Genomic DNA, 24,510 nt, shown 5'->3' on the forward strand with positions numbered 1-24,510 from the left:
CTGCCCTCGATGTGGTGGCAGGATGCCATTTCAGGGGACCGCTTGGACAGATCAGCTCGGTCGGTACTGCGCGCAGACCTGCAGTTCATGCTGATGACTGCGCAGCTCTCCGGGCAGCAGCAACCGGCTTTTGTGCGCAACAAGGTTGTCAAGCTTCTTGTGCATCTTGGCTTCATAGATTGGCCGGACAACGAGCCTGACTTCTTCAATCACATCCTGCAGGTGACGGCATTCTTTCTCTTTTTGTGTGAAGTGGCCAGCGGCAGCATTTTGTAGCTTTGAAGACAGCCTTAAAGGGCCGCTGGTGACAAATTCAAGTTGGCGCGTATACTAGATGTAGTATTGCTGCTTTTCAGCAAAAAAAGAAGCTACCGTCACTATAAGTAGAGAATTTGTAAGCTAGGAAAGGACAAAATAATATGGAAGACAGGTATTGCTACCACCAGTCAGTTCTCACAAACAAAGTGCGGTGACGTCAAGTTATTGGTGTTCACTGTGGATCTGTAAGGCCAGGCTACATGTTCATTCACTTTGAAACGATGGTCACGGAGTCCTTTTCGGTCTTGACGTCGTGATTTTGAATCGCGTGGCGAGAACAGTTGTATCGAATTTTTGAATTCCGTTTTCTGAACAATAAGTGCTCTTTTGTCGCTGAAAAATTGTCGGAATTGCTGCAGAGAGCCGCTAGATTGATTTTTGTGGACAGCGAAAATCGTGCGGAGTTGTTCTCGGAGTGTCGGCTCACGAGTGAAAGAGCAGACGTGTGGCCACATGTTTGCAGCTGTGCCAGGCGGCTGAGACGCAGCTGTTGGGGCTCCTGATGCTGCAGATGGTTTTGGAGGAATTGTCTCGCCTCCCAGAATGCAGACCTGGCGCCCGTGTTGAGAAGCTGCGCGATGGTGTTGCGAACGAGATGTCTAAGTTCTGGCCCATTCTCACAGGTATGTCATCTGCTTGACGAAGACGAAAAGGGCTAATAAGGCAGTGATTAATCATTCGTATCCACTTAAAGGTGCACTAAAGAGAATTCTGAGCTCATCTTGGGATATGGATATGGATATGGGATATTGCACGGATATGGGAGAGTGCTTTGGCCTGCGGTGGATGTACAGTAGAATCTTGATATGCGAATCTCACGGGATCGCGAAAAAATTTCTATCATCCAAAAGAAACAAAATCTGTATGCGGAGGCATGGGAAATGCATTCGCACACTTCTGTTTATGGCAGACGTCAACGACGTGCAGGCCGCAAACCGCTGCTCATTGTTCCCTATGCAGTCAACGCTTGCGATCGCGGCATCGGTGATGTTAGGGCAGCACTTAGTGCTTGAGGGTGCAGTAGTAACTCATGTGTGCGTATGATCCATAAGAAGCCAACAGTCACTGAAACCAAGGAGCAAAGGGGAATGTTTCTTTATTTTTTAATTTGTGGTGTCTTCAATGGGAAGTTAGGGCCACTGATTAGGGTCTGTGCGTTTTAAACAAACAAGTCCACGCAGCCTCGCGGGAACCTTCCTTGGTTCACCGCATGCCCAGGCCACCCAAGCGTAACGGCATGTGGCTCGAATTATCGGTAGAGCAATTCGTTTGTGTTCGAATATAAAGGTCACTGAACAGTTGGTCTGGACGTATAAAGAAAAAAGCTCAGTTAATAGATGAGGCATCAAACATAGAACCTCTGCAAAACACTAGAGCCATGTGCGCCTCAAAAGTAGTAGAAATTCAAATCAAAGCCTGTTCGCTTTTTCTCTCAAGAAGCCAACCTTCTCATCCTCTACGTTGGCATCCTGAGCCTTGAAGATGACGTCATCTTCCAAACCTTTGCAAAAGGCATCCCATTGGTCCATCGCATTGAATGATGGGCAAAAGGTGGGCACAGCTGATGCGTCGCATTGTCTGTTCGTTGTGCATGTGCTTCCTGTCACGCCTTTGGTTTTTGGACACGCGTACGAGCCCACAAAAACAACGTTTTTTAGTTTCTTGTCCCAGTTCAGCATATTATGTGAGCTGTGCCGTGCCATACAGTCTTTCCCTCGTTTGCACACTCGGCCGCTCTACGCATACATTGCTTCTCACTTGTCCATCTTGTCTACGCTGCCGCTGTTCTGGTCTTTCTTGGCTCCGTCGAAAGCCACAAACTTTGGAACAGAGAAAAGACACAAATGCACAGAAGAACCACACAAACACACGCAGAGAACTGCACTCATTTCATACACAGGCTTGGTTTTCAAGAAATACTGGACGATCCTTGGGTCTGCGCTTCGCTGTGTGTTTCGAATAAAGGGACTCCCGCCCCTCCGGTCGTAAAACAGTGGAGGGGTCTCGTGAAACAAACATACAAACATGAAAAGGACGCTCGCCAACTAGGGATGATGACACTGACGAAACCAAACAGGTTTATGAAAGGATGCGCTTGCTAACAATGTCGAGGTGGTCGAGCTGATCGCGTCTCTCGATCATCCAGTGTGCAGAGAAAACGCCTCAACGCTGTTTTGTCATTGGATGCGCACGCATCGATTGGAGTCGAACCACGATTCGGCACAGCAGCGGCACAACAGACACAACGGTCAGGCGTACGGTGGTTTGCGGAAGACATTGCGCTCCAGATGACTATGTCCATGATCCTAGGCTACTGCAGGCAATGAACAGCCCAATTCAGACACGGGAAAGGGGGTGGAGAAGGTGTAAAAAAACTTAACGAAAAAAAAAACGGCCGAGAAAGGGTTAAAAAAAAAAGACGACAAAAGACTGCAAGCCCGCCGCTCCCCCCCCCCCCTTGTGATTGAAGTGTCCTGGGTAGCAAAAAGGAAGAAAAAAAGAATTTCTAAGGCAGGGCCATGACGTGTACCAGGCTCCACACCTCCCGCTAACATTGGACGAGGAGGGCGAATTTCGCTTGCGGAGGCTAGTTGACGAGCGAGAGGGAAAAAAATCTCGTGAGAGGAACATGTCGAAGTAGCTTGATTGCGATGGCTGTAACTCCACAATTAATGAGTCTTTTCAAAAAATTTTTGCTGCCGCGCATTCCGGGGATAATGCCTCACAACCCACAAGGGTAGAAAATATGAGTATTTTCAACCAGAGGGTGGTCAGTGGCCCTTTGAAGGTTAAAAGATAATTTGTTGCAAAGTAGAACAAAAAATAACCACATCCCGCTGGTGGGATCCAAACCCATGACCTCCGAAAAACTGCACAAAGAAAAATACTCCTCAACCATTTCAGAGATCTTAAGTGCGCACTGATGCCTCTTAATTGCAGGAATTTTTTTTCACCGCTCGTCATTGCTATCATTGGCGAATTACATTTTTTTACTGTGTGACACCGAAAAAGACCCAAGTGACATTTGGTGTATCGAATTCCCTTTGATTCTAATGACATTAAATCTTCCAGTGTGACAAGGGTATAAATGTGTCATTTAATTTCATGTAAAACAGGTCCTTATTCACTTGAGTAACTTGTTACACATGCTTTTTGCCGAGAGCTCTCAAGAAGTTTTGCTGCCGGCAACTTGCTGAAATGCATGCGGTTGGTTCATCTTAACGTCATGCAATGCAGCAACAGTACAGTTATCATTCCGCCTATCACAGAACTTGAGTTGTGGGGTTTTGAAGCTATCACTTCAGAAGCGGAAAAGCTGCCTTTGCGTCATTATCATCGTTATCAACCGTAGCAAATTTCTCATGATGCGAATCTTCGGTCTACTTGGTCTTGATAATTGTGCTGCCTTCATGTACATATTCTCACTCTGCATGTGTGCACAAACCCAGATCTGATAAAGAGAGGCCCTGGCATTGGCGAGAATATGCATCAGGCATTCCGTTGCATCGAGATATCGCTGCATTGGACTTTCCGTCGGAAGGTTGATCCCAAGCTCATGGATGCCCTCTGCTGTTGTGCTGCAGCTCCCATGGTTTCACCGAACAGTCACGCTCAGGTGAACAGTTCTCAACATTTTTTATTGCTTGAAAATATTAATTTTTGTTATCTCCTTCAATGAAAACAGCTTATCATACTTTGGCTGCCGAGGCCAGGGCCCTTTCTCTCCAAGCGTCCACTTGGTTAACATGCCTAAATGAAATGAAAATTGGGTCGTGAGGAAAGGAACTGTCCCATTGCTTGGTGGACACCTCAGCCATGCCATGATTGAAGAGATGTGAAGGACGGAGAAGTAGGGCACTGTAGTGGAGGTCTCTAGTAATAATAATAATAATTGGGTTTTGGGGAAAGGAAATTCCGCAGCATCTGCCTCATATATTGATGGACACCTGAACCGCACTGTAAGGGAAGGGATAAGGGAGGGAGTGAAAGAGGAAAGGAAGAAGGAGGTACCGTAGTGAATAATTTCCACCACCTGGGGATCTTTAGCGTGCACTGACATCGCGCAGCACATGGGCACCTTAGCGTTTTGCCTCCATAAAAACGCAGCCGCCGCAGTCGGGTTCGAACCCGGGAACTCCGGATCAGTAGCCGAGCGCCCTAACCACTGGGCCACCGCGGCGGGTTAGAGGTCTCTAGTATAATTATAATTTTCACCACCTGGGGTTCTTTAATGTGCCTTCGCATCGCACAGCACACAGCGCAGCTGGTCGGTATGCAGATGCCGTTGCTGATGCACCGGTCTCTCACACTAGACCGACGATGACGCCAGAACAACCAACGATCACGTATCTTTGTAGTGCAGAATGAGCTTAGTGGGAAACCTCATGCCAGCCACGGTGACATACGCGACGTATGTGCACCAGCAAAGACGTGCTTTCGTTCTGTGCCTGCGCATAGAGCTGAGTGGCGAGGCAAGCAACGCGGGCAAAAACACCACACGATGGTGCCGCTCATCGCTTGCCGCCGTCGCTTGGGTTTGTGCGGCCGAGCTAAAGCTTCACACCCGGTGCGGCGACGGCCTGGAAAACTGCACTTGCGTCTACGTTATCCGTGTAGAAAAAAAAAAAATGAAACGAATGGCTGCATTTCGTATTTTCATACTTTAACACTAATCAGTCCGCAGCAGACCACCGGCTCCTTTTGTGTCGAGGCCTAGCGAGTCCGCAGGATTTGTGCGTGCGATTTCGGCATTGTAGAAAGGGAATTTACAAGTTTCAGCGCATGCAAATGGCCGTCGAGCGTAGTTTTGGCTACAGTGACCTCAAAGTGACGATTGCTTACATCACAGGACGCGCATGCAATTAGGGAGAAGTGCCAATGTGACCCGGTCTGCAGAGCAATGCTGAAGGCAGGCAGCAGCAGTTGTCGGCGTCTACTGTGGACAACAAAATTGGCTGTGTTTCCAGATATTTTAGTGTATTAGAATGTATTTGCATTTCTAAAGTGTGGTGAAATCGGAGGAAGCAGATGCGATCCTAGGTGAAGTGTTTTCCGGGCGGGCGAAGAACTTGGCAGTCGTTAACGGAGTGCCTCTGCCACGCCCTTCACTGAGCTCATTGGCAAAAGCAGGCAGTTCATGTGCTGCTTTTCACATGCAGGAGCACTTTGCCGCTAAAGAGAGACCACACCCATAACACACAAATAACATGCTTCTAAGTGTAAAATAATACAGCAGTGGCCCATTGATTCCTGTTTTCTCAACAATCAGAAGACGGGCGCCACGAACAAGTCCATTTTCGAAACCGAGGATCACTAAGCTCGCATACTATGCGGAAAAAAACACGCGGAAAATGGACTTTATTTCGTTAGGTTAAAAAAAAAAAAGAAACTTTTCGAGGCATGCAAGCAAGCGCCTCAGTGCAGCGAACGGCGTGCAGCGGACGACAAGGGGAGTGCATTCTGCTGTGACGTCAGCGATCGGAGGTTGTCAGACCAGCAAGCTGTTCGCAAAAGAAATGAAAAAAGTTCTTTTAAAAGTTATCTACTGCACTGAATGAACTGAAACTTCGGGGAATTGTGATTTGACATGTTGGGAATTAAATGCAATAAACTGTGTGTTTAGGTAAATAGGCAGTCATTGTCCCTTTCACTGGTGACTAGTATTGTATCCGGCTGTAGACAATTGATCCCTGCTCAGTTGAAAACCAAATTCTTCCGTTTGGAGTAACTGTGGTGTGTCGTTGCACTGCAGCAGGCCGAGACAGTTGAGCTGGCCATCCTCTCCCTTGGCTGCCTGTACGAGATAGTTGCATCCGAGGCAGTACCTTTGGTAGAGCGAGACTGCAAAGAGCTTCTCCAGCAGTTCACCATGGGAGTCCTGCAGGCTACCATCCCGCCTGAGGCCGCTGACTCTGCCTACAGCAGGTCAGTAAGACATTGCGAAGCCGTGAAAAGGCAGGCAGAGTCATTAGGCTTCGTGTAATGACTGGGAGAGGAAGCTTATCCATCCATCCATCAATCCATCCAACCGACCGACCAGTTCGTTGCTGGTCAACCAGTCAGTTAATCGACTGACCGTTCAGTCACTTGGTTGCTGATCAACTAGTCAGTTAATCATTCGACTCTGTGCAGTGGAATCTTATTAATTTGAGCTTGCTTCATTCAAACATTTTTTTGTATTTTGAATTGACACTTTTGTTCGCATCGACATCGAATGTATTTTTAAAGGCCCCCCTTAATTCAAACTGCATTGTAATTCATAAAATTTTCAATCCCGTTCCGGTCCGAATTTAGTTAACTAGAGTCGACTGTATTTGTCTTGACTTGTACTCGTCTAAAAATACGAATTTGGATTCTGAAATTTTGCGTTGCTTAGCAGTTCATTGAACTGTGTGCAGGCCCTGCTACATCGGCGGCTAGTTTTGTGTTTGCTTTTCGTTCACTGACTGCAGCTACCTTGACAAGCTGACGGATTTCCTGCATCGTGCTATGAGACTGCTGCCGTGCCTTAATGATAAAGGTAATCCTGGGCTTCACGAGCTGCTGTCGTTGCTGTTCAAACGCACCTTCCAGGAGGTGAGCCACCGTCATTTTTCTCTTCCTTTCAGTTTCGTGATCCTTTGGCTCTAACATTTTCATACTTGGTGCAGTGTCTTCAGCTGTGTGTCTCAGGGGGAACACGTTGAAGTGTCAAAAGTGCAGTAGAATCTTGTTGATCCGATCCTCACTGGTTTGCGAAAAATATCACCCACAATTCGTACCATATAAAAACAAACAAATTCGATATGTCGAGGCACGTGGAGTGCACTCACGCGGATATTGCTGATATTTTTATGGCTGGTGGGTTATATATTTGCAACCGCACAGCACACCTCTGTGCTCGCGGTGCATGCCACACACAACTGGCTGTCACAGAAATGGCGACGTGAGGACCAGATGTCACCGCTGAGTGCTTGCACTGCATATTGCGTGACTAGCGATGTGAGGGCAGTGCCTAGTGCTCATAGGTGGGATTGTGGCTCCTGCATTTGTATCATCCACAGTGGCGAGGGAGAACTTTCGTCACATCTAAAATTTTTATCCATTGCCCTCAACGCACTTTGGCTAGGGAATATAACGCGCTCATAACGTAGTGAAATTCGTACCAGCCGTGATCGCGTCATCAAGGTTCTACCATGTGTGGAAAAGCATTTAAAGGGACCATGAAATGCTATACGCTGATGTCAGGAAAAATGCGCAAGCAGTCGCTATTCAATCACTCGTCACCGCGCCGCAAAAATTTATAAAGCTAGCTTCATTAACGCCGCAGATGTAGGCGATTAAAAATTATGCTCCTCCTCACTCCCTCGACTCGTACACGCTGACATGCCAGAAAAAAAATTAAGAAAACAGGTCGGAAATGCACTGCTCCGCACCCCATCCCGCCCTTGCTATCTGGGCACGCCCAATGAGAAGGCTCGACCAGACTGTCCACTGACATCATCAGAGCAGGGCACACACAGTGAGGTGTGGCCCTAATCTGCTGCTTGCAGTAGCTTGCAATTACATTTAGAAATTGTTTGTCAATTATAGGGTCCACGCAGAGTGTTTAAATTTGAATACTCACAAAATCCACCTCTCAGGATATGTTGCACTAGAATATGACCATCAAAATCATTTCAGGGTCCCTTTAAAGGGACACTGAGGAGAACTCTATCAATTTTTTTTTTTTAGCAAAATCTGACAGTTCGCCATTTCATGGCTTTGTTGCCGCTTGTCCGGGCGCAAAAGATGCATTTATTTCAAAGAAATTTGGATTCGAAGTTGAAAAAGTTTTTCCCGCCCCTCTGATTCAAACTCAGGGAACTCTTATGACGACACGGAGAACTCTTATGACGTCACAGAACGGAGTGACGTGATACGTGACGTAAACGCAGACTCCGTGATTTCTGACGGCTAGCGGTGCGGTGCGCAACCTTCCTTTGCCAGCCTCAGAGATTCGTGGCTTCCATGAAGTAAGGAAAATTCCTCCAAGGTGGCGCCTCTTGTCCTAGGAAGTCATCACGCTTGTACTTGAGAGATTGGCCTGTGGCGGCGACACCTGTATTTTGGTTCTTGCTATTTTCTACATTACAAGAGCTTTCTTTTCAGTAAGAGTGGCGTTTTTGTGATCAGGAGCTGCTATTCTATCGATACAAGCCAACTTCAATTTCTCCTCAGTGTCCCTTTAAAAGCCTGTTTCACATACAAGCGAAAACACTAGCGAATCTTGCTGCCGCGGCATAAAAGCCTGTTTTGAGTCGTCGCGGTGGCTCGAGTGGCAAGAGCGGCGAGGTACCAACAAGTTAGAAATTTTCTGTGCGACACGCTGCGCAATCGCTCAGTTGCTTGCATGTGAACCAGCCTTTAGCAGCACCAGCGAGCGGCATGCCGATACCGTGAGTGCACCGTATTCATGCTTCCATCTTACACATAAGCTTATGTGCTGCCATATTATATATATCGAACTTCTTCGCGATCCCCTTCGAGTTCGATATATCCAGGATCCACTGTAAAATGCTGTGAATGAAAATGTGATATATCAATTAAACGTCGTATCCATTTTGAACAGGTAGACTAATCACAGTTAGATCATGCACATGTTTGCCATTGTTGACTTTGATCGATACTTGTTCAGCATCTGCATTTTGTTTGCTGGCTTGCGTGTCTCTTGCATTGTATCAGTTACTGCACACAACTTTTGAAGAGGATTAAAATTACACTAGTGCACATGGGAGGATGTAGTGGCCCCTGATCTCCAGGGGCCAGGCGGCTAGGGAAGCATATGGGTTCCGTGAAGAGGGAACCACTCCCATCGACGGCGTCTAAGCAGACGTCGAGCTCGAATCAATAAAGTTGTTTCTCTCTCTCTCTCTCAATGGTGTCATAATCCGAGGGTGTGCAGTGCAAGCAGGCTATGAATGCAGCACAAATAAAAAGCAAATGACAGATTGAATTGTATGAATCAAATCAATACAGTGCAATGCATATTACTGCAAGTGGACAATGACGAAGACTTCTTATGCCACAATAGAAGGCGGACAGAGATGACGATGAAGACCCCTCTCTTATTGGTGCTGCTCGCGACTACAGCATAGACAAGCTTATAACGCATACCGCGGGAGTCGGGAAAATCCGCATTATAAACGGTACTGCACTGCAACCAAGACGGAGCTTTTCTATGCATTCGTATTTATTTTTAGAATGGCCAGCCTACCTTTCAATGTACACCTGACAACGCATCAGATGCACATAACTGCAATCACAGGCAACAAAGAAGTTTATTTGATCTTTTTGTCGGAACGTTGTAAAGAATAAAAGAACAATGTTATTTTAGTCTGGCGCTGCGGCTGAACTGCGTTGCCAATGGCTTCATCTTCAAAAACAGTGAGGCACTTGAGCGTTCGCTCGCTGAGGTTTCTGCGCCAGAACAAGAAAATGGCGTACCGCAAAAGGTCGATTCCTATGCAGTTAGTAGGAAGCGCCCCTCTCCACCGCTCACCAGAACATGCTCTTCGATTGATGTCAGCGCTGCTGTGTGGCTGCTTCATGCTCTCTCATGACTGTAAAACGGTATTTAAGGGCCTTTTGTTGACAAGGCATACTTCACTGTGCAGTTAAACTTTGGGTGTGGAGTCTCAAATGGATGCTTCTCTATACCATAGTTGTCTGATTACTTCCTGGTGGGTGAGATTTGTATTAGTTTTCGGTACATCTCTTTTGCTGGCATGCAATCACCATTGCTCTTGCTGATCATGGTTTCCAGCATCAGGATGTATAAAAGCAGGTGCATCCACAAATAGAAAAATTCTTAGTGAAAATCTTGTACAGTGTTGCTAACAAAAGAGTTGTGGAATCGAGAACCTTCAAGAGTAAGTTTTCTGCTGCACCAAGAAAAGATTGGGTGCTTAAAATTCTGTTCTCAGTCCCTTGAAGGTTGGCTCAGGATGTAGGAATGTGTGAGTATGTACAATAGATGGGGCCCAGCCCTCACACTTGTCATTGTAAAGTATTTTACCTCAGAGGCACAGTGCAGCTCTGGTACGAGGCTCTCGAAGATAATTTAGCCAGCTGGGACACTTGCAAACAAAAACTTTGCAACCTCTTTGAAAAAGCAAGTCGGTCAACAGCTTGCCGTCAAGAGGGACCTTGCTACCCGGACCCACCTAGACATCTACTGAATCTTGTATCTCAAACATTCAGGACAACACTTGGCACTTTGCCTCAAAGTTGATTATGTGATGTTTGAGTCGGACAAAGTCAGGTATGTGTTTAAGGGAATAGTGGATGACACCTACCACCTGTTCGAATACAAAAACTGTGCAGGGGTTGATGCCATCATAAAGGAATGTCGTCCCGTTGCTCTGACAACAGCCAGCATTCCTTGGGAATGTGGTGCACATCATTTTCCTTGAACTCGAGGCAGTGTTGTCTCCTGCTTCCCTGTAGCCACATGGTGCCAACGACAGACTTCCAACTGTTTCTCTGGTACAAGCCGCAGCCTGTCAAGAATTTGGTAGCCTACCTCTTCATTGTGTCAACTCTGTGTCGTCCTCATATAGCAGAACATTATCACTTCTCATCTACAGGCCCCAATTGACAATCCCAGATGGAAGACTAGCCACTGTAACACCTGGAGACTATGCTGTAGCGCCATCAATATCACTGCAATTAATACTCATCACAGAAGCTGTGTCACATAAGCCATTAAAAAGTGAGGCAATTTCAACCTCATTATAGATTGTACCCCGAGTAATAGACTCGTCTCTTGTATAAGGGCCAAATTTAACATTTAAATTTAAAAGAATAAAGCGCATCCATTACGTGAGCAAATATGGTATCCGTGACTGCCGCCTTGTGTGCTTGCAGCCAGATCCAGAGCGGTACTGCATGTGCTTGAAGATGTGGGGCACCGTGCTGAACATTCTCGATCCCGTGGACTGCGAACATAACGTGGGCCTAGAGCACCGGGAGCTAGTCGGAGTGCTGATGGACCAGATGCTGGTGCGCTGTTGCCGGGCGACGGGCACCACGGCTCAGTCCGTGCTGGAAGCCCAGCTCGACCTGCTTCACAGGACAGGAAAGTGTTTCCCTGAGGACGCTAGTGCGAAAATGGTGAGTGTGCCTCTGTTAGGCTGAAAACCCACTGTGAGAACTTGCAAGGGGGAAGGGTTTGTTGTTGGCGTAAGCAGCCTCTTTTCTGTATCAGCGTGAACGGACATATACTCCGCAGCACTTGTCTTTTCCTGCGCGTTTTTTTTTTGTTGCATTTTTTAAGGGGGGACACTGATCTTAGACCTATTTTCCTTATTTTTAGTCCAATCCTAATGAAACTATATCGCCTTGCTCACTTTTTACTTTGATTTCAAATGTGAACTTGATTTTTAATTAATTCATTAGTTCCTAAGATGACTCATTTTAATTAGCCATTTATTAGTACCTCGGTACAAAAAAAATGGCTCAATAAAAAACAATTTTTAACCCATGGCTACATAGTATGGTGAGTAAAGAGTGCAATAATCAATGCAGTTTTTCCATTTTACCATCATTAGTAATTTTACAGCATTTAGAATGGCAGCATTCAAAGTGTGAATATCGTGCATCGATAAACTTTGCAAAATTACAAATTCTTGAAGCGTGATCGAACAATTTTGCTTCGATTATAGCATACATTGTGCCTTCAACTTCCCTTAGCAAACAGTATGACATGTCTATCTGTCCTAGATGTTGAGATATTGACGTACTAAGACAGCCAGCTGTCCAAAATTTTCGTGGTGTTAAATTGCCTGCTCCTGCACAAATTGAGCCCACACAGTGATCTAAATTTAACATTATGGTCAAAATACCAATTTTCTGGAGGAGAAAACTGGTAGAGTTGAAGAATAATAGGTACAGGCTCCAAAAATGTCATTTTTAAGAAATAGATTTTTGGGTCATTTCTTGGTACCAAAGACCAGTGTCCCCCCTTAAGCCAAAACAAAAAGAAGGCTTTTTGTTTTTTTTTCCCCAATAATGGCTCTTTGAAATTTAAATTGAAAGTTTATTTCTCTTTTAATGGGTGGAGCCTCCAGATTTCATGGATTTTTGGAAAACGATGTCAGTAAAAGAAACGTTGCTCACACATAGCGCAACATAGCAGCTGGCACTGGGCTCTGTTTTTTTTTTTTTTAGTGCAAGATGCAGCACTTGTCTTTCCACGCTGCACCTGAGGCCCACTGACATGCTGTGCCTTCTTTTCTCCTCTAGCTGAGCATATTGGAGCCCGAGCTCAGCCACTTCCAGTCCCCCCAGGTCACCACAGCCGTTGAGCGGCTGCGCAGTTTTTACAACATACTGCAGGCTCTCGGCCGCATCACTATCGGCTTCAGCTCGGATCAAGTGCTCGAGGTTGGTTTGAGGTGAGGCCATGCTATTTAAAATATAGTGCTCTTCATCACTTGTGAGTACTGCAAAAAGACGGGCATAGCATTACGGTGTAGTTTTATTTATTATTTATAATAAAAGGTTGTCGGTTCCTTTGACATATCCGCTTGACGGGGCCCACTCATCCCCTCACGCCATCTTCACAGCTCAAGGAGCGTATGGCAGTACTGGAAACTTCAGGGTGAAAGGTCACTGAATGCAGCATTGCCAATGTTAAGAGTTGAATGTCATTGGAACTCGCTTCATTCAAACTTTCAGTTTATTCGAACTGATGGTCAGGCCATCAACTCCAAAGGGCATGATGTTTGGATGACTGGTTGATATGCAGCTGACAAGGACCATCAGATTGTCACCGTGCCTGCCGTTGCACGAGCAACAGTCCGCCATACGATCCACGCTGAAAGAGGGATATTTGCATGACCACTTGCACCCACCGCGGTGGCTCAGTGGTTAATCTCTCGGCTACTTATCTGGAGTACCCGGGTTCGAACCCGACCGCTACGGCTGCCGCGTTTCAGTGGAGGGGAAACGCCCGTGTGCTGTGGGATGTTAGTGCACGGTAAACATTCCCACGTGGCCGATATTATTCCGGAGCCCTCCACTATGGCACCTATTTCTTCCTTTCTTCTTTCACTCCCTCCTTTATACCTTCCCTTATGGTGTGAGGTTCAGGGACACCCCGAGATGTGAGACAGATACTGCGCCATTTCCTTACCCCAAAAACCAATTTTCAATTTTCAATTTTTGACCGCTTGCTGAGCAGGCCACAGACATGGCCCTTTTTTGGGAATCCTTCCAAAATAGCTGGTGTGAGACCGGGAGCCCGCAAATTAATGAGCGTCTGATACCATAGATACATTTAAACACGGACGTAACATACCTTCGTGTGGTGAACTCCTTAGCTTCCGGAATTCCCAATGCTACCTGTATTGAAGCATCCATGTTTGTGAACTCTGTGTAACGAAGGTGCTGTGACGGTTAATCTTGATATAATGAACTGGCTACACCAACCCTCTGTTACCTAGTGCTGCGTTAATGAAAATCTGGCTGAACCGCGCAAATTTTTGTGATGATAGCTCACAATGCCATGAGAGGAGCATCTGTGATCGCAAGGAGCCAACACTTTTAGCACAAAGCGCAGTGCTACTGGATGATCGAGGCCGCCCCGTGGCAAACGCAGCAGTTTCCACAGCTTTCACTTTGTAGCATCACACCAAGAGTAACTACAACACTTTTTCTTTTTGTTCAAAACCAGCGTAAAAACAATGTATTTTTAAAAATTCACGCTTCCACGCTTCGCGGTGACCTACGGCGCCAAGCTTTCGCCCGAATCCACGCACAACACATCGTGCAGCGCTCATTGCGTCAGCAGCAAAGGGGTGTCATTAGTTCGCAGCGATGTCTCTTTCTGACATCATGCGGCTCCCATGGTCATGGCCGGAAGCTCCGCTACCCCTCCTCCCGCGTACATCGGCAGCTGGCGGAGGGACCGAGTGGGTGGGGCCCCATAGGAGTGCCGACATTTCAGCATGCAAAAAGTGACTAGGGGAGAGAAAAAAGCGCAAAAACGCGTAAATTCAAATTTTGCCTACAGATAACTCAGCTTCCACAAAGCGCATAAAAAAAAATTCTTGCTGGAGGATATTTGTGAAGTGTCCTTTAACATCTTAGGCATGCCACAACTTTATTCGGAGCACCTTTCAGAGCGCCGTTAAGGCATGTTTCTAACATAGCTGCACATGGAGAAGCTGTGGAGCTGGAACATGCCCCCTCTCCCTACGCATTGAAATATAGTCTCCGGTTTTGGTTCATTAGTTTTCTCTTAAAACATGGTATGTTGTCAATATTTGTTATTTAAGGCATGTTTCTAACATTGCTGCTAACTTTCAGTGTTGACAGTTACGTAAAAAACAGTTTTCTTGATTATAATAAATTTGCCAGGCACCTCTTGTTACAAGCAGCTTCAATAGATGGTGCCAGCTGCTCCGGCGACGAAATGAAGTTACCATGGGGAGAACAACATGCCAGGTGGGCAGGCACACCTTCATTTGGTGGAATTTTACGTCGGATCGACAGTTACGGATGCTGTGCCCCTGTAGCTCGCTCGAACTTTCCGATTCCTCAGTTTTTTTTTTTTTTGTAATCCCTGGGTCTTCACCAGTCTCGTGACGAAAAATTACAGTGAAATATGCATTGCGAATTTAGAAAATGACTGTTTTTACGGGTGGTCATCGAAAATTGTGAGCGAATCACATTTCTGATGGTCCCGGCACGTCGCGATTTCCGCTGGTTTCTCCCACGACGGAGCACCACCATCATAGTACCATCAGCAAAAAGGATCGGAGCTTCCGTTGGTTGCAGTGTGGAATTTCCCTGGCCAAAAGCGAAAGCATACACTGTGATAAGCGAAGCAAACGAGGATGAGCAAGGTGCTGTGCATTGTACATCATCATCTTCATCACTTTCCATTTGCAGTGCTAAGACACAGAATTCTGTCTTCATTGTCGTCGTTATTGTTCATGCGACTCTGCTTTCACACATTTTGTGCAATTTAGGCAAAAATTCTGTTTTTTTTTTCTTTTCTGTGTGTCTACAGGTTGTGCCAGGCGGCCGCCCGTGGTTACCAACTGGTCCTGAATGCAGACAAGGCTTGGGCAGAGGACATTGCGGATGTGTAAGTTTGGTCTGCATGCACAAGGGAGGCCTATCTCTTCATTTGAGATTGGTGCTAGGCGACATGGGTTTTACACATGGAAAGATGGGGTCCTCATGCAAGTGTAATGGTTGCAACACATGTCACAACGCAGTTATGGAGCACGAGCCAATTATATGTGCGCTGAATACTGTGCAACTTATTTCTGTGATTGCTTAACAGTGAATAAAAATTTGTTAAAGGCCTTGTTCTTTTACTGGTGGCAGCTGGTTGTAGGGATTTCAGTTTCAGAACGAAAGTCAGTCGTCATTGTCTGAAATCCCTGAATGTCTCTCGGACATGTAAAAGTTAGATGTGGGACGGGGGCAGCACACCACAATAGCATTGTGTCAAAGGAAATCTACATGCGATGGTTACACACTTCTGATGACGTTCGCAGCCTCTCCAGAACTAGCACTTTCCTTGTTATCTTTAGTCCCCGCGCGCTGGCTTTTGCAGAATTTGGTCGCGCTGAGGACGAAAAACTTGGAGGAAGGCCGGAGCAGCCTGCACGAATGGTTTCAGCGCTGAATAAATGGAATTGAAATGTGGTTGTGTCTCTATAGCTAGCACTCATCATCTGCATCGCTAAATGTGGGCATAATTTCCATTAATTTTTTTTTCCCCTGTTTCGCACCTGCAGGATCAACTGTTGCATTGCTATTGTGGTCGTGCCGCATTCAGGTAAATGCGGTAATACAGCAGAGTGTTTTCATTTTCACTGGGGGATACAGACCTGGTCAAGCTGAATTTATCAAGACTATAGTGCTAGAAATTGTAAATTCAAGATGAATTTACCTGGCCCTTTTTTTCTGTGCTGCTGATGTCTATGCGTGTTGCAAATGTGAAAAAAGGTTAGAAAATATTACAGTTGTGTGAATAGCAAAATTTTTGGCGTGAAGGGAATTCGAATATTAAAAATTGAGCGTGAACCGAATATTTTTCGAATACTGCCAAGTTAAATTACAGGTAATAATATTCTGTGAAACATGGCCAGAAAAAAGCAAATTGATTATAGGTGTATGATGATCAAATTATTGGGTGCGAAGTGGATACTAATAATAAAAAATTGGTCATAAATTAAATCGATTAATTTTGATTACTGGTACATGTAGTTCAAAATGAAAGGAAATGCTTTTCCACAAAACACAGCTGTGAGAAGAAACAGATATTGCAACTTTTGGTTTCTCTCATCGTAAGCATAATTTATTACATTTGTAAGGCCTACCAGGCATTTAGTAAAGAAGCAGGAATCGTGCAGTAGTAATAGCAGTAAAGACTAGTACCATGTTTACAGTCCTTTTGGATAACAATTGCTGTCAGTGAGAAAAAAGTCTGATATCACAGTTTTGCTTAATACTCACATGACAAAAGAATTTACTGGTTTGGTTCGGTTTATAGGGTTTAACGTCCCAAAGCAACTCAGGCTATGAGGGACGCCGTAGTGGAGGGCTCCGGAAATTTCGACCACCTGGGGTTCTTTAACGTGCACTGACATCGCACAGTACACAGGCCTCTAGAATTCCGCCTCCATCGAAATTCGACCACCGCGGCCGGGATCGAGCCCGTGTCATTCGGATAAGCAGCCGAGCGCCATAACCACTGAGCCACCGCGGCCCAAAAAAAAGAGTTTACTGCATGCTGTCGTGAGGTATTGTAAGGTGGCGAGATACCTCCTTACTGGAAAAGTGATGTCAGCGGTCGATTAATGGCGAGGCAAGGCACTGCTGGCAAAATGCGACAAGACAGCTCGCGAAACAGATATAAGAGCAGCAGTCCGAGCCGCAGCGCAAGTGAGACGATCCCTGTCACGCTCTCTTTGGCCGAAAAGCTGGCCAGAAAGCTGCCCTTGGGTCGTGAAAAACCACGAGGTTCCCTGGACAGTGTTTACTTCGGGACCTCCGCCTGTAATACTGAATTTTCTCTATGTACATGTTTCGCACGATGGAAAGGAGATGTGATGATGATGATGATGATGATCGTTGATTTTATGGAAGGCCTAGCATTGCCGTGTGCAGGCTTTTGCCACATGCCGACAGTCAATTTCACAATAGAGCAAGTTAACTTGAGTGACATGTGCAAGATGCTACCGTGTGGGAATGCCGCAGTGTTTCATCGCAATTTTAGATGAACAAGAAATTCGTAATTTCTGAATGTTTAAGAGGTTTGAATAATGAAAATGCGGTGTGCATCTGACTAAACAGTAAGTACTAGTACCCCTAGAAAATATGCTTTTGCATCAGAATGTTTATCAAGCTGGGAGATATTTTTTCTTTGTCAGTCTATGCACTCACTTTTGGACATTTTGTGTGGCCTAGAACGCGATTCTGCAAGCTTTGGTTCAAGCTAGCCGATACAAACAACTTCCCTGACATATCTGTGGCCTTTCAGGCAGTCAGCGCTCCTGGCCTCCTTGCAGCATCTCACTTACTCCATGCCCATGGGGCAATTTCCCTCGGAACTTCTGCTCGAGACCGCTTTGGTTCCTGTTTTAGAACCGGTGAGTGTGTTACTTGGGAGGGGGGGTGATTGGTGCATGCTGAATTTGTGGGCACGTTGGTTGGTGCAAATGCTCTGTTCGGTATTGTCATCTCTCGGGGGATAATCTGAATATAAATCTATATGCTGCCCAGCTACTGAATTAGGGTGACAAAATTTCGCTTTTGTGGTTTTTTTTTTTTTTTTCAACAAGGTGTCACCGATATTACTCGTGGCATGAGTGGGGTCATTGGTGTAATGTATCACATGACCATGGCATCACAGTCTGGCAACCGATGATGCCGCCGGCAGTGAGCAACCGTCCTAGTGCATCCCACACAGGTGTTGGCGGAGCCTCTTCATTTCATCGCACAAATCGCCAACTTGTGCTGCTCGTGTGCATTTAATGTGAAAGCATAATGGTAGAGCCATTTTTTTTTAGTGTTGCTATGTTGATCAGTAGTTAGTGCGAACGTTGGGGCTTGTGGCTTTGCATACTATTAATGCTTTCTAATGGAGCTGTAAAGAACTTCCGTACATGTGCATATCCACTGCCTGACATGCACTGCGCAGAATGCTGGTTTCTCATGGCCCTGGTAGAATGCAGTGGTCTCACGGGAGACGGCGCATTCTTGTTTCCTCGCTAATCATTGGTTAGAAGTGTACATGAGACGAGGTATACTGCCACCTTGAATTCGCCTCCACCCGGAAAATAACCTCTCATTTAATTACTGCTCCCATGTAGTTTTGGTTTCAGTTCTAACAGCTAAACAGTGGCTATGACATTAAAGATTAGGTCACATGAAGCTTACAAAAACTGTGCAGTGACCTCTGCTTTGTTGCTCTAATTCACTCCAGCTCTTTCCCCAGCCGGTGGAAATATGGATCAACAGGAAATAGTCAAGCAGCCGTTAAACCAAACCAAACAGCCTTGTGGTTCCACTTCAGCGTGAATGGTTTATGTGGGTTTAACATCGCAAAACAACTCGGACTGTGAGGGACGCTGTAGTAAAGGGCTGCGGAAATTTCGACCACCTGGGGATCTGTGATGTGCACTGACATCGCACAGTACACGGGTCTCTAGAATTTCGCCTCCATTGAAATTCGACCGCCGTCACCGGGATCGAACCCGTGTCTTTCGGGTTAGCAGCTAAGCGCCATAACCACTGAGCCACCGTGGCGGCACTCTTCAGCATGAATAACTGAGAATAAAACTGAGGCGTTCCTTGGTGGGTCATTTGAATGCATTAGCATATCCAAAGTTGACACAAAGTTCATTCTATGTGAGGTCAACACACGAAAGTTTGTTATATCTGAGGTGGCATACTTAGGTTTGTTATATCTGTGGTCAACACACCAAAGTTTGTTGTTTGTTATATATTCAAGGTGGCATACTAAGGTTTGTTATGCTATGTGCCACGCATGACAGTGGTCGCCATTTTCACTTGCACAGGCCCTTCTAATTCTAGCATATTAATACCTAGGCGTTTGTGCTATTGAAATCGGACCAATGGCAGACCATCATTGGTAACATACCTTTGCACTCCAGTGTGTGAACAGTGTGTTGAGGTTGTCTTCATGCTGCGCGCACATGAAATAAGGGAGTGTTAAAACTGGCATGGAGAGAAGGTAAGCCTAGAGGCACGTGGGATTAGAAAGTCTGCGGGGAGAGGGTGGCTGCTGCTGATGGACAGGCTTAATTGGAGATCACTGGCACGGGGCCTTTGCCCTGTTGTGGATGTAGTCGGGCGTATGATGGTGGTGACGACGATGAGGTGGTGCAGTTGTGTATAAAACGGTCAGAATGCCCGCTTTTTTCGTGCAGTACCCCGAGAAGGTGTGCAGAGCTGGGTGCAGCCTGCTTCGGCATGTGTGCAGAGACATTCGGCCATGCGACGTGCTCTCGCTACAGTCCATGCAGCGGCTCTGCGACCATCTGTGCCAGGGGACCATGCGACCACTCAGCCCTGAGGTGGGGCAATTTGCCATTATTCTGAGCAGTGCCTAGTGGTACTTGTGTGACGCCAGCATGTGTTGGAGGCCGCCGCATATCTGTCCCCCGTGCTGTCAGCCACGTGTGCGCCGACATGCTTCCAATTCAGTTGGCCATACAGCAGACCGTTTCAGTCCCTTCTTCTGATTGCGACAGCTTTGTTCAAATGCCACATATTTTGACATCATTTTTGGCCCCTTCGAGGGAAAAGGATTGGGATTCGACTGTATCGCTTTCTATTTAGTGAAAGCTTCTGGCTTTTGAGCTTTGCCCAGGTGTACTTTGTTTGAGCATGAAGCTCTGTAATGTGCTGTTTCACAGGCTTGAGAAGTAAATTTAATGAACCTTTTGCAATCATTGTAGCGGAAGATGAAATCTGTCGTTACTTCTTCATGCTGAAGAAAGTTGCTGCCAATATGGGTGAACCAATAGGCCACAGTGTTCGGAAAAAAGCACATGTGTTACAGTTAAACCTGAGTGTAATGAACCTCCATGTAGCGAATCCCTCAGCATTACGAATTTTCTGTATTCCCCAACGCCGCCCCCATTGAAGCGTGTGTATTTTTGAACTCCATGTGGCGAAGGTGCTGCGGAAGTTGACCGTGATAAAATGTGAACCGCAGTGAGAGGAATATCTACAGTCGATGACTCAAAATTCGGACCCCTGACTCATCGGACACGCTTTAACAACAAACCACAAGCTACCAGGCCACTGCTCTTGCAATTTGAAGAGATGTGGCAGAATCTTGGCGTACTAAACACATTACCTGGTACTGTCCAAAGACAAGATCCACTGCCTCCATGGTACATTATTCCTGCTATCTGGGATTTCACTCTTACACACTTTTCCGTAAAAAGCAAACTCCACAACAACATATAATACAAGAATTTCTAACACTGCAGGAAAAGTACTATACACTTTCACAGCTTTTTATACAGATGGTTCACGGATGCTTATATTGCAAGCGCAGCAGTACAAGGGAATTGGAATGAAATAGTGCGACTTCCACAGTGTGCATCAATCTTCACTGCTGAATGTACGCCATCTGTGTAGCCATTGAAGAAATAGTAAACGAGAACCTCACAAACAGTATTATTTACACAGACTCCTTAAGTTTACTTATAGCTCTCCGCTCTAGAAATGCAATCACTCCTATACTTGGTGACATCATACACAACATAGTAAGAGCCACAGCTCAAGGACAAAACATAAAACTCTGCTGGGAACCGAGTCATATCGAAATTAAAGGCAATGAGAGAGCAGACTTCTGCGCCGCTCAAGCTCATGACAAGCAGATCACAAAAGTAAATGTACCGTTTAAAGACTGCGTTAACTTAGTTCATCGCAACATAAGACAGAAATGGCAGTCCGTGTGGAACAATGAAGTAAATAACAAACTGCACATTGTAAAACCAGTTTTAGATGAATGGAGGTCCTGCACCCACCAGGAAAGTTTCAAGGAAGTGAATATCTGCCGTCTTCGTATAGGACACACACACCTCGCACACAATGTCCTACTGACAAAACAAGATAAATCTGTTTGCGAAGAATGCTGAGATGAAGTTACGGTTAATCACATTTTATTCTCTTGTGCAAAATTGGAAAAACTAAGGAAAAAGTACTTTACTTAATTTTATAATGAATTCTTTTCATCCTACACTGCTTTCAGGAGATAATGCAATTGATATGTCGTGCGTTCTTAGCTTTCTTAGAGAAACGGGATTTCTTGAGAAATTATAAATTTTTTACCCACTGGTCTGTTTGAATTTCAATACACCTCAGCCACTTTCTCACCACTGAGAAGAAGGCTCGCTGGGAGCCACGAGATCCTTGCCCAGCCAGGGATGGCTGCTGAGGTAACCCAACTCTCTTTAAAGCTTTTAATGGTAGCTATTTCTCAAATATTCCTATCTGCTCACTAGGCAGTACTAACGGTTGAGGCACTCTACACCACGGGTGGTTTTTCACATTTCTATAAAATTCAGTGAAAAACTTCTCATACCATGTGCTTGGCGCATGATGGCCTTAGTTGCCTATGAGCCATAAAACACAACACGGCATGCCGAAGGCAGCACAGCCATCGTGGGTCGGGCTCGTGAAAGCAATTGCCGCCCATCATCTGTGCACACGACGCATGGCGAGATTTAGTTGTGAGGAGCTTCACAATCTGCACAAAACTACTTGGCCCCTTCCTCCGGCGTATTGGCGAAAAGTTAGTGATTTTTTTTCGATGAAATTTGATTTTTCGGACTGCCTGATTTTTGGGACATTTTCGCGTTTCCTAGGGAGTCCGAAAAATCGGTCGACTGTGTAATCATAACGAACAAACGCAGGTGACACGACATGCTGTCCTCCAGCGCGATAGGTGCCCCTCCGCAGCTTTCTCTTTTGTAGCATCGCACCAAGTGCCACCAACAACAGTATTGGCACAAAACGGCGCAGCAAAGAAGGCACGTGACGAGTGGTGTGCGCCCATCACCACCGCTCTGTTACAGGCACACGGCTGGAGGGGCGAGCAGCAAAGAGCGCTATCAGCCTGAGGCAAGGGTGCTCACACATAACATTTGGTGACAATGGTCAAATTTGTAGCTGCTGAGACGCTCTCGCGGAGAGCGAGGCAGGTGTTTCTGACTCCCCCACTCTCCCTACTCCACGCATAGTAGTGTCGTGCAGTCCACGGCAGAGAAGGTTGGCAGCTGCTGCCGCACTCATGTTATTGTGATCACGGAATGTGTCTCTATGTTTCCAACTTCGAGTTTACTGTGAACATTGATTTTGGCTTCCGTTCTGAGTAGTCCTTTTGAGTTCTCACACGAAAACTGGATGTACATCAACGAAATAATGCACACTTTTCTCGATTTCTGTATATATATTTGGGTTTAAATGTATGTGGTTGGCCCATGGAGAGACGGCAGCTGTAATAAATTATGCATGAAAGAAACCACGGGAGTTTTTTTTTTTAATTTTTTCATTGTGTTGAGCAAAATGGAGAATTGTGTATCCACTTTAGATGGAAGGTAATTTTACAGAATGTAGAAGAAAAAACAGCCACATGCTGCCTGTGGCATCCCAACCCTCGTCCATCTCATGTTGCGTGCAGTGCTCTGCCAGCTGAGCCGCAACAGCGGATGTCTTGCCTTGTACGTAACCTAACCTTGAGAGAGTGTTCACCAGTGCTGCTGCACTCAACTGTAGCAACAGATGTGGAAGGATCTATTCCGTGCGCATTCCATGTCCGCCAAGGAAGGTTTGTAGGTATTCCTTCAATGATCAAGATGTATGTACAGTCAAACCTCAGTGTTACAAACATGGATATTGCGCTTTACTTTTTATGAAATGAGGGGAAAAAAAAATTTATCCGGGAAAAAGTATGTCCAAATCAACTAATTTTGAGAATTGTAACTGAATGAGCTACAAAGGCATTTACTTTGAAATTTCAGAAAAATTCATGTCGATTAGCATTTTTCGGCGCGAGGTACGAACAGCTCCTTTTCTAGTGCTCGCAAAATTCAGCCCACATTGGCATTTTTCTTCGTGCTAAGATGCTCGGGACACATCTGGTACATCAATGGCAGTGGTAAAAAAGTAGCCAAAATCTCTTCCTTGTCATTTTTGTATGGAAAAGCCGCCACGCCGGCTGACAGTTGCAGCGTTTTTGCTTGTCGTGCAGTGTTCCCCATACCCGGCTCACTCGCATCATTATAATTCTCAGATACTTTGCTCCCTTGCCTTTCGGCACCGCGAAGATGTCGCTGTGTTTTTCCTCCTCATGTTGCATCCCCATAGGAACGGCCCTCTTGTATGTTAGCATGATGTATTCTTTTTTGCGTGCGTGCATGCGTGTGTGTGTGTGTGTATGTGAGAGAGAGAGAGGGAAGGGGAGCGCGCACGCGCTTTGCCTCTTTGCGCCAAAGCACTGCAGAAAAGCTACCACAGTGGGTCACTGCCGCTACATTTTGGCTCTTCATGTCGAGTGCTTCAGCGTTCGGCCCACTTGCAAGTTTGCACGTGTGCAGTTGATCGCGAAACTTACTATACGACCAGAATTTGTCAAAATTTTAAACATAGTTGCTGGGAAATCATGTTATCTAAGAACGTATTAATTGGGAGAAAAATAGTGTAACTCCCCAGCGTGAACCGCATGCGGCTTAGTTTTGTGGTGACATGCCGCACGATGGCATTGCACAAAGAGCTGTGGCCTGTGGAACCACTGTCGCTCATCGCATCGCTCGATTTCTGGGCTCGCAGAAAATTTCACTCATCGCCCGGAAGCAGGGGGCTGTATGCAGACCCCTGTTCTAAGAGTGAGCATGTGTCACATGCAGTGTGAGGAGATGGTGGTGCAGTCCGTGCATGCCGCATTGTGTCTACAATGGTGCGGCAGACCGAGTGCTGTCCAGTGCTGGGACCAGAGAGCAGTTGTCGAAGCTAACCTATTGAATGCCGTCGCTCAGCCCCTGTTGCAGCGTGAGCCACCAGGTATGTACCACTTGCATGGTGCACATGCTTTCCCCTGGTCTGGTGCTCGGCTTATTTAGGGTGAAATGCTTGGGAAATGGGTCTTTGACCCACCTTGAGAGGTCGAAA

At 46.0% G+C, this 24,510-nt stretch overlaps 1 protein-coding gene across 5 annotated transcripts in view; it reads left to right on the top strand.

Moving 5' to 3' along the window:
* ebo (exportin ellipsoid body open) overlaps positions 1–24,510 on the top strand; it is a 44,512-nt gene that overhangs the window by 8,255 nt on the left and 11,747 nt on the right. For 4 of the 5 annotated variants that reach the window (XM_077634395.1, XM_077634394.1, XM_077634396.1 and 1 more), the window contains exons 4-14: positions 22–222; positions 782–941; positions 3,768–3,934; positions 6,071–6,243; positions 6,771–6,894; positions 11,206–11,451; positions 12,583–12,734; positions 15,356–15,433; positions 17,843–17,951; positions 19,755–19,901; positions 24,249–24,402. In XM_077634395.1, the coding sequence (XP_077490521.1) occupies positions 22–222; positions 782–941; positions 3,768–3,934; positions 6,071–6,243; positions 6,771–6,894; positions 11,206–11,451; positions 12,583–12,734; positions 15,356–15,433; positions 17,843–17,951; positions 19,755–19,901; positions 24,249–24,402 (1,711 nt within the window). The remainder of the gene's footprint in view (positions 1–21; positions 223–781; positions 942–3,767; positions 3,935–6,070; positions 6,244–6,770; positions 6,895–11,205; positions 11,452–12,582; positions 12,735–15,355; positions 15,434–17,842; positions 17,952–19,754; positions 19,902–24,248; positions 24,403–24,510) is intronic. The other variant, XM_077634398.1, reaches the window with a different exon arrangement.

This window comes from Amblyomma americanum, chromosome 8 (assembly GCF_052857255.1).
Source record: "Amblyomma americanum isolate KBUSLIRL-KWMA chromosome 8, ASM5285725v1, whole genome shotgun sequence".
Lineage (NCBI taxonomy): Eukaryota > Metazoa > Arthropoda > Arachnida > Ixodida > Ixodidae > Amblyomma > Amblyomma americanum.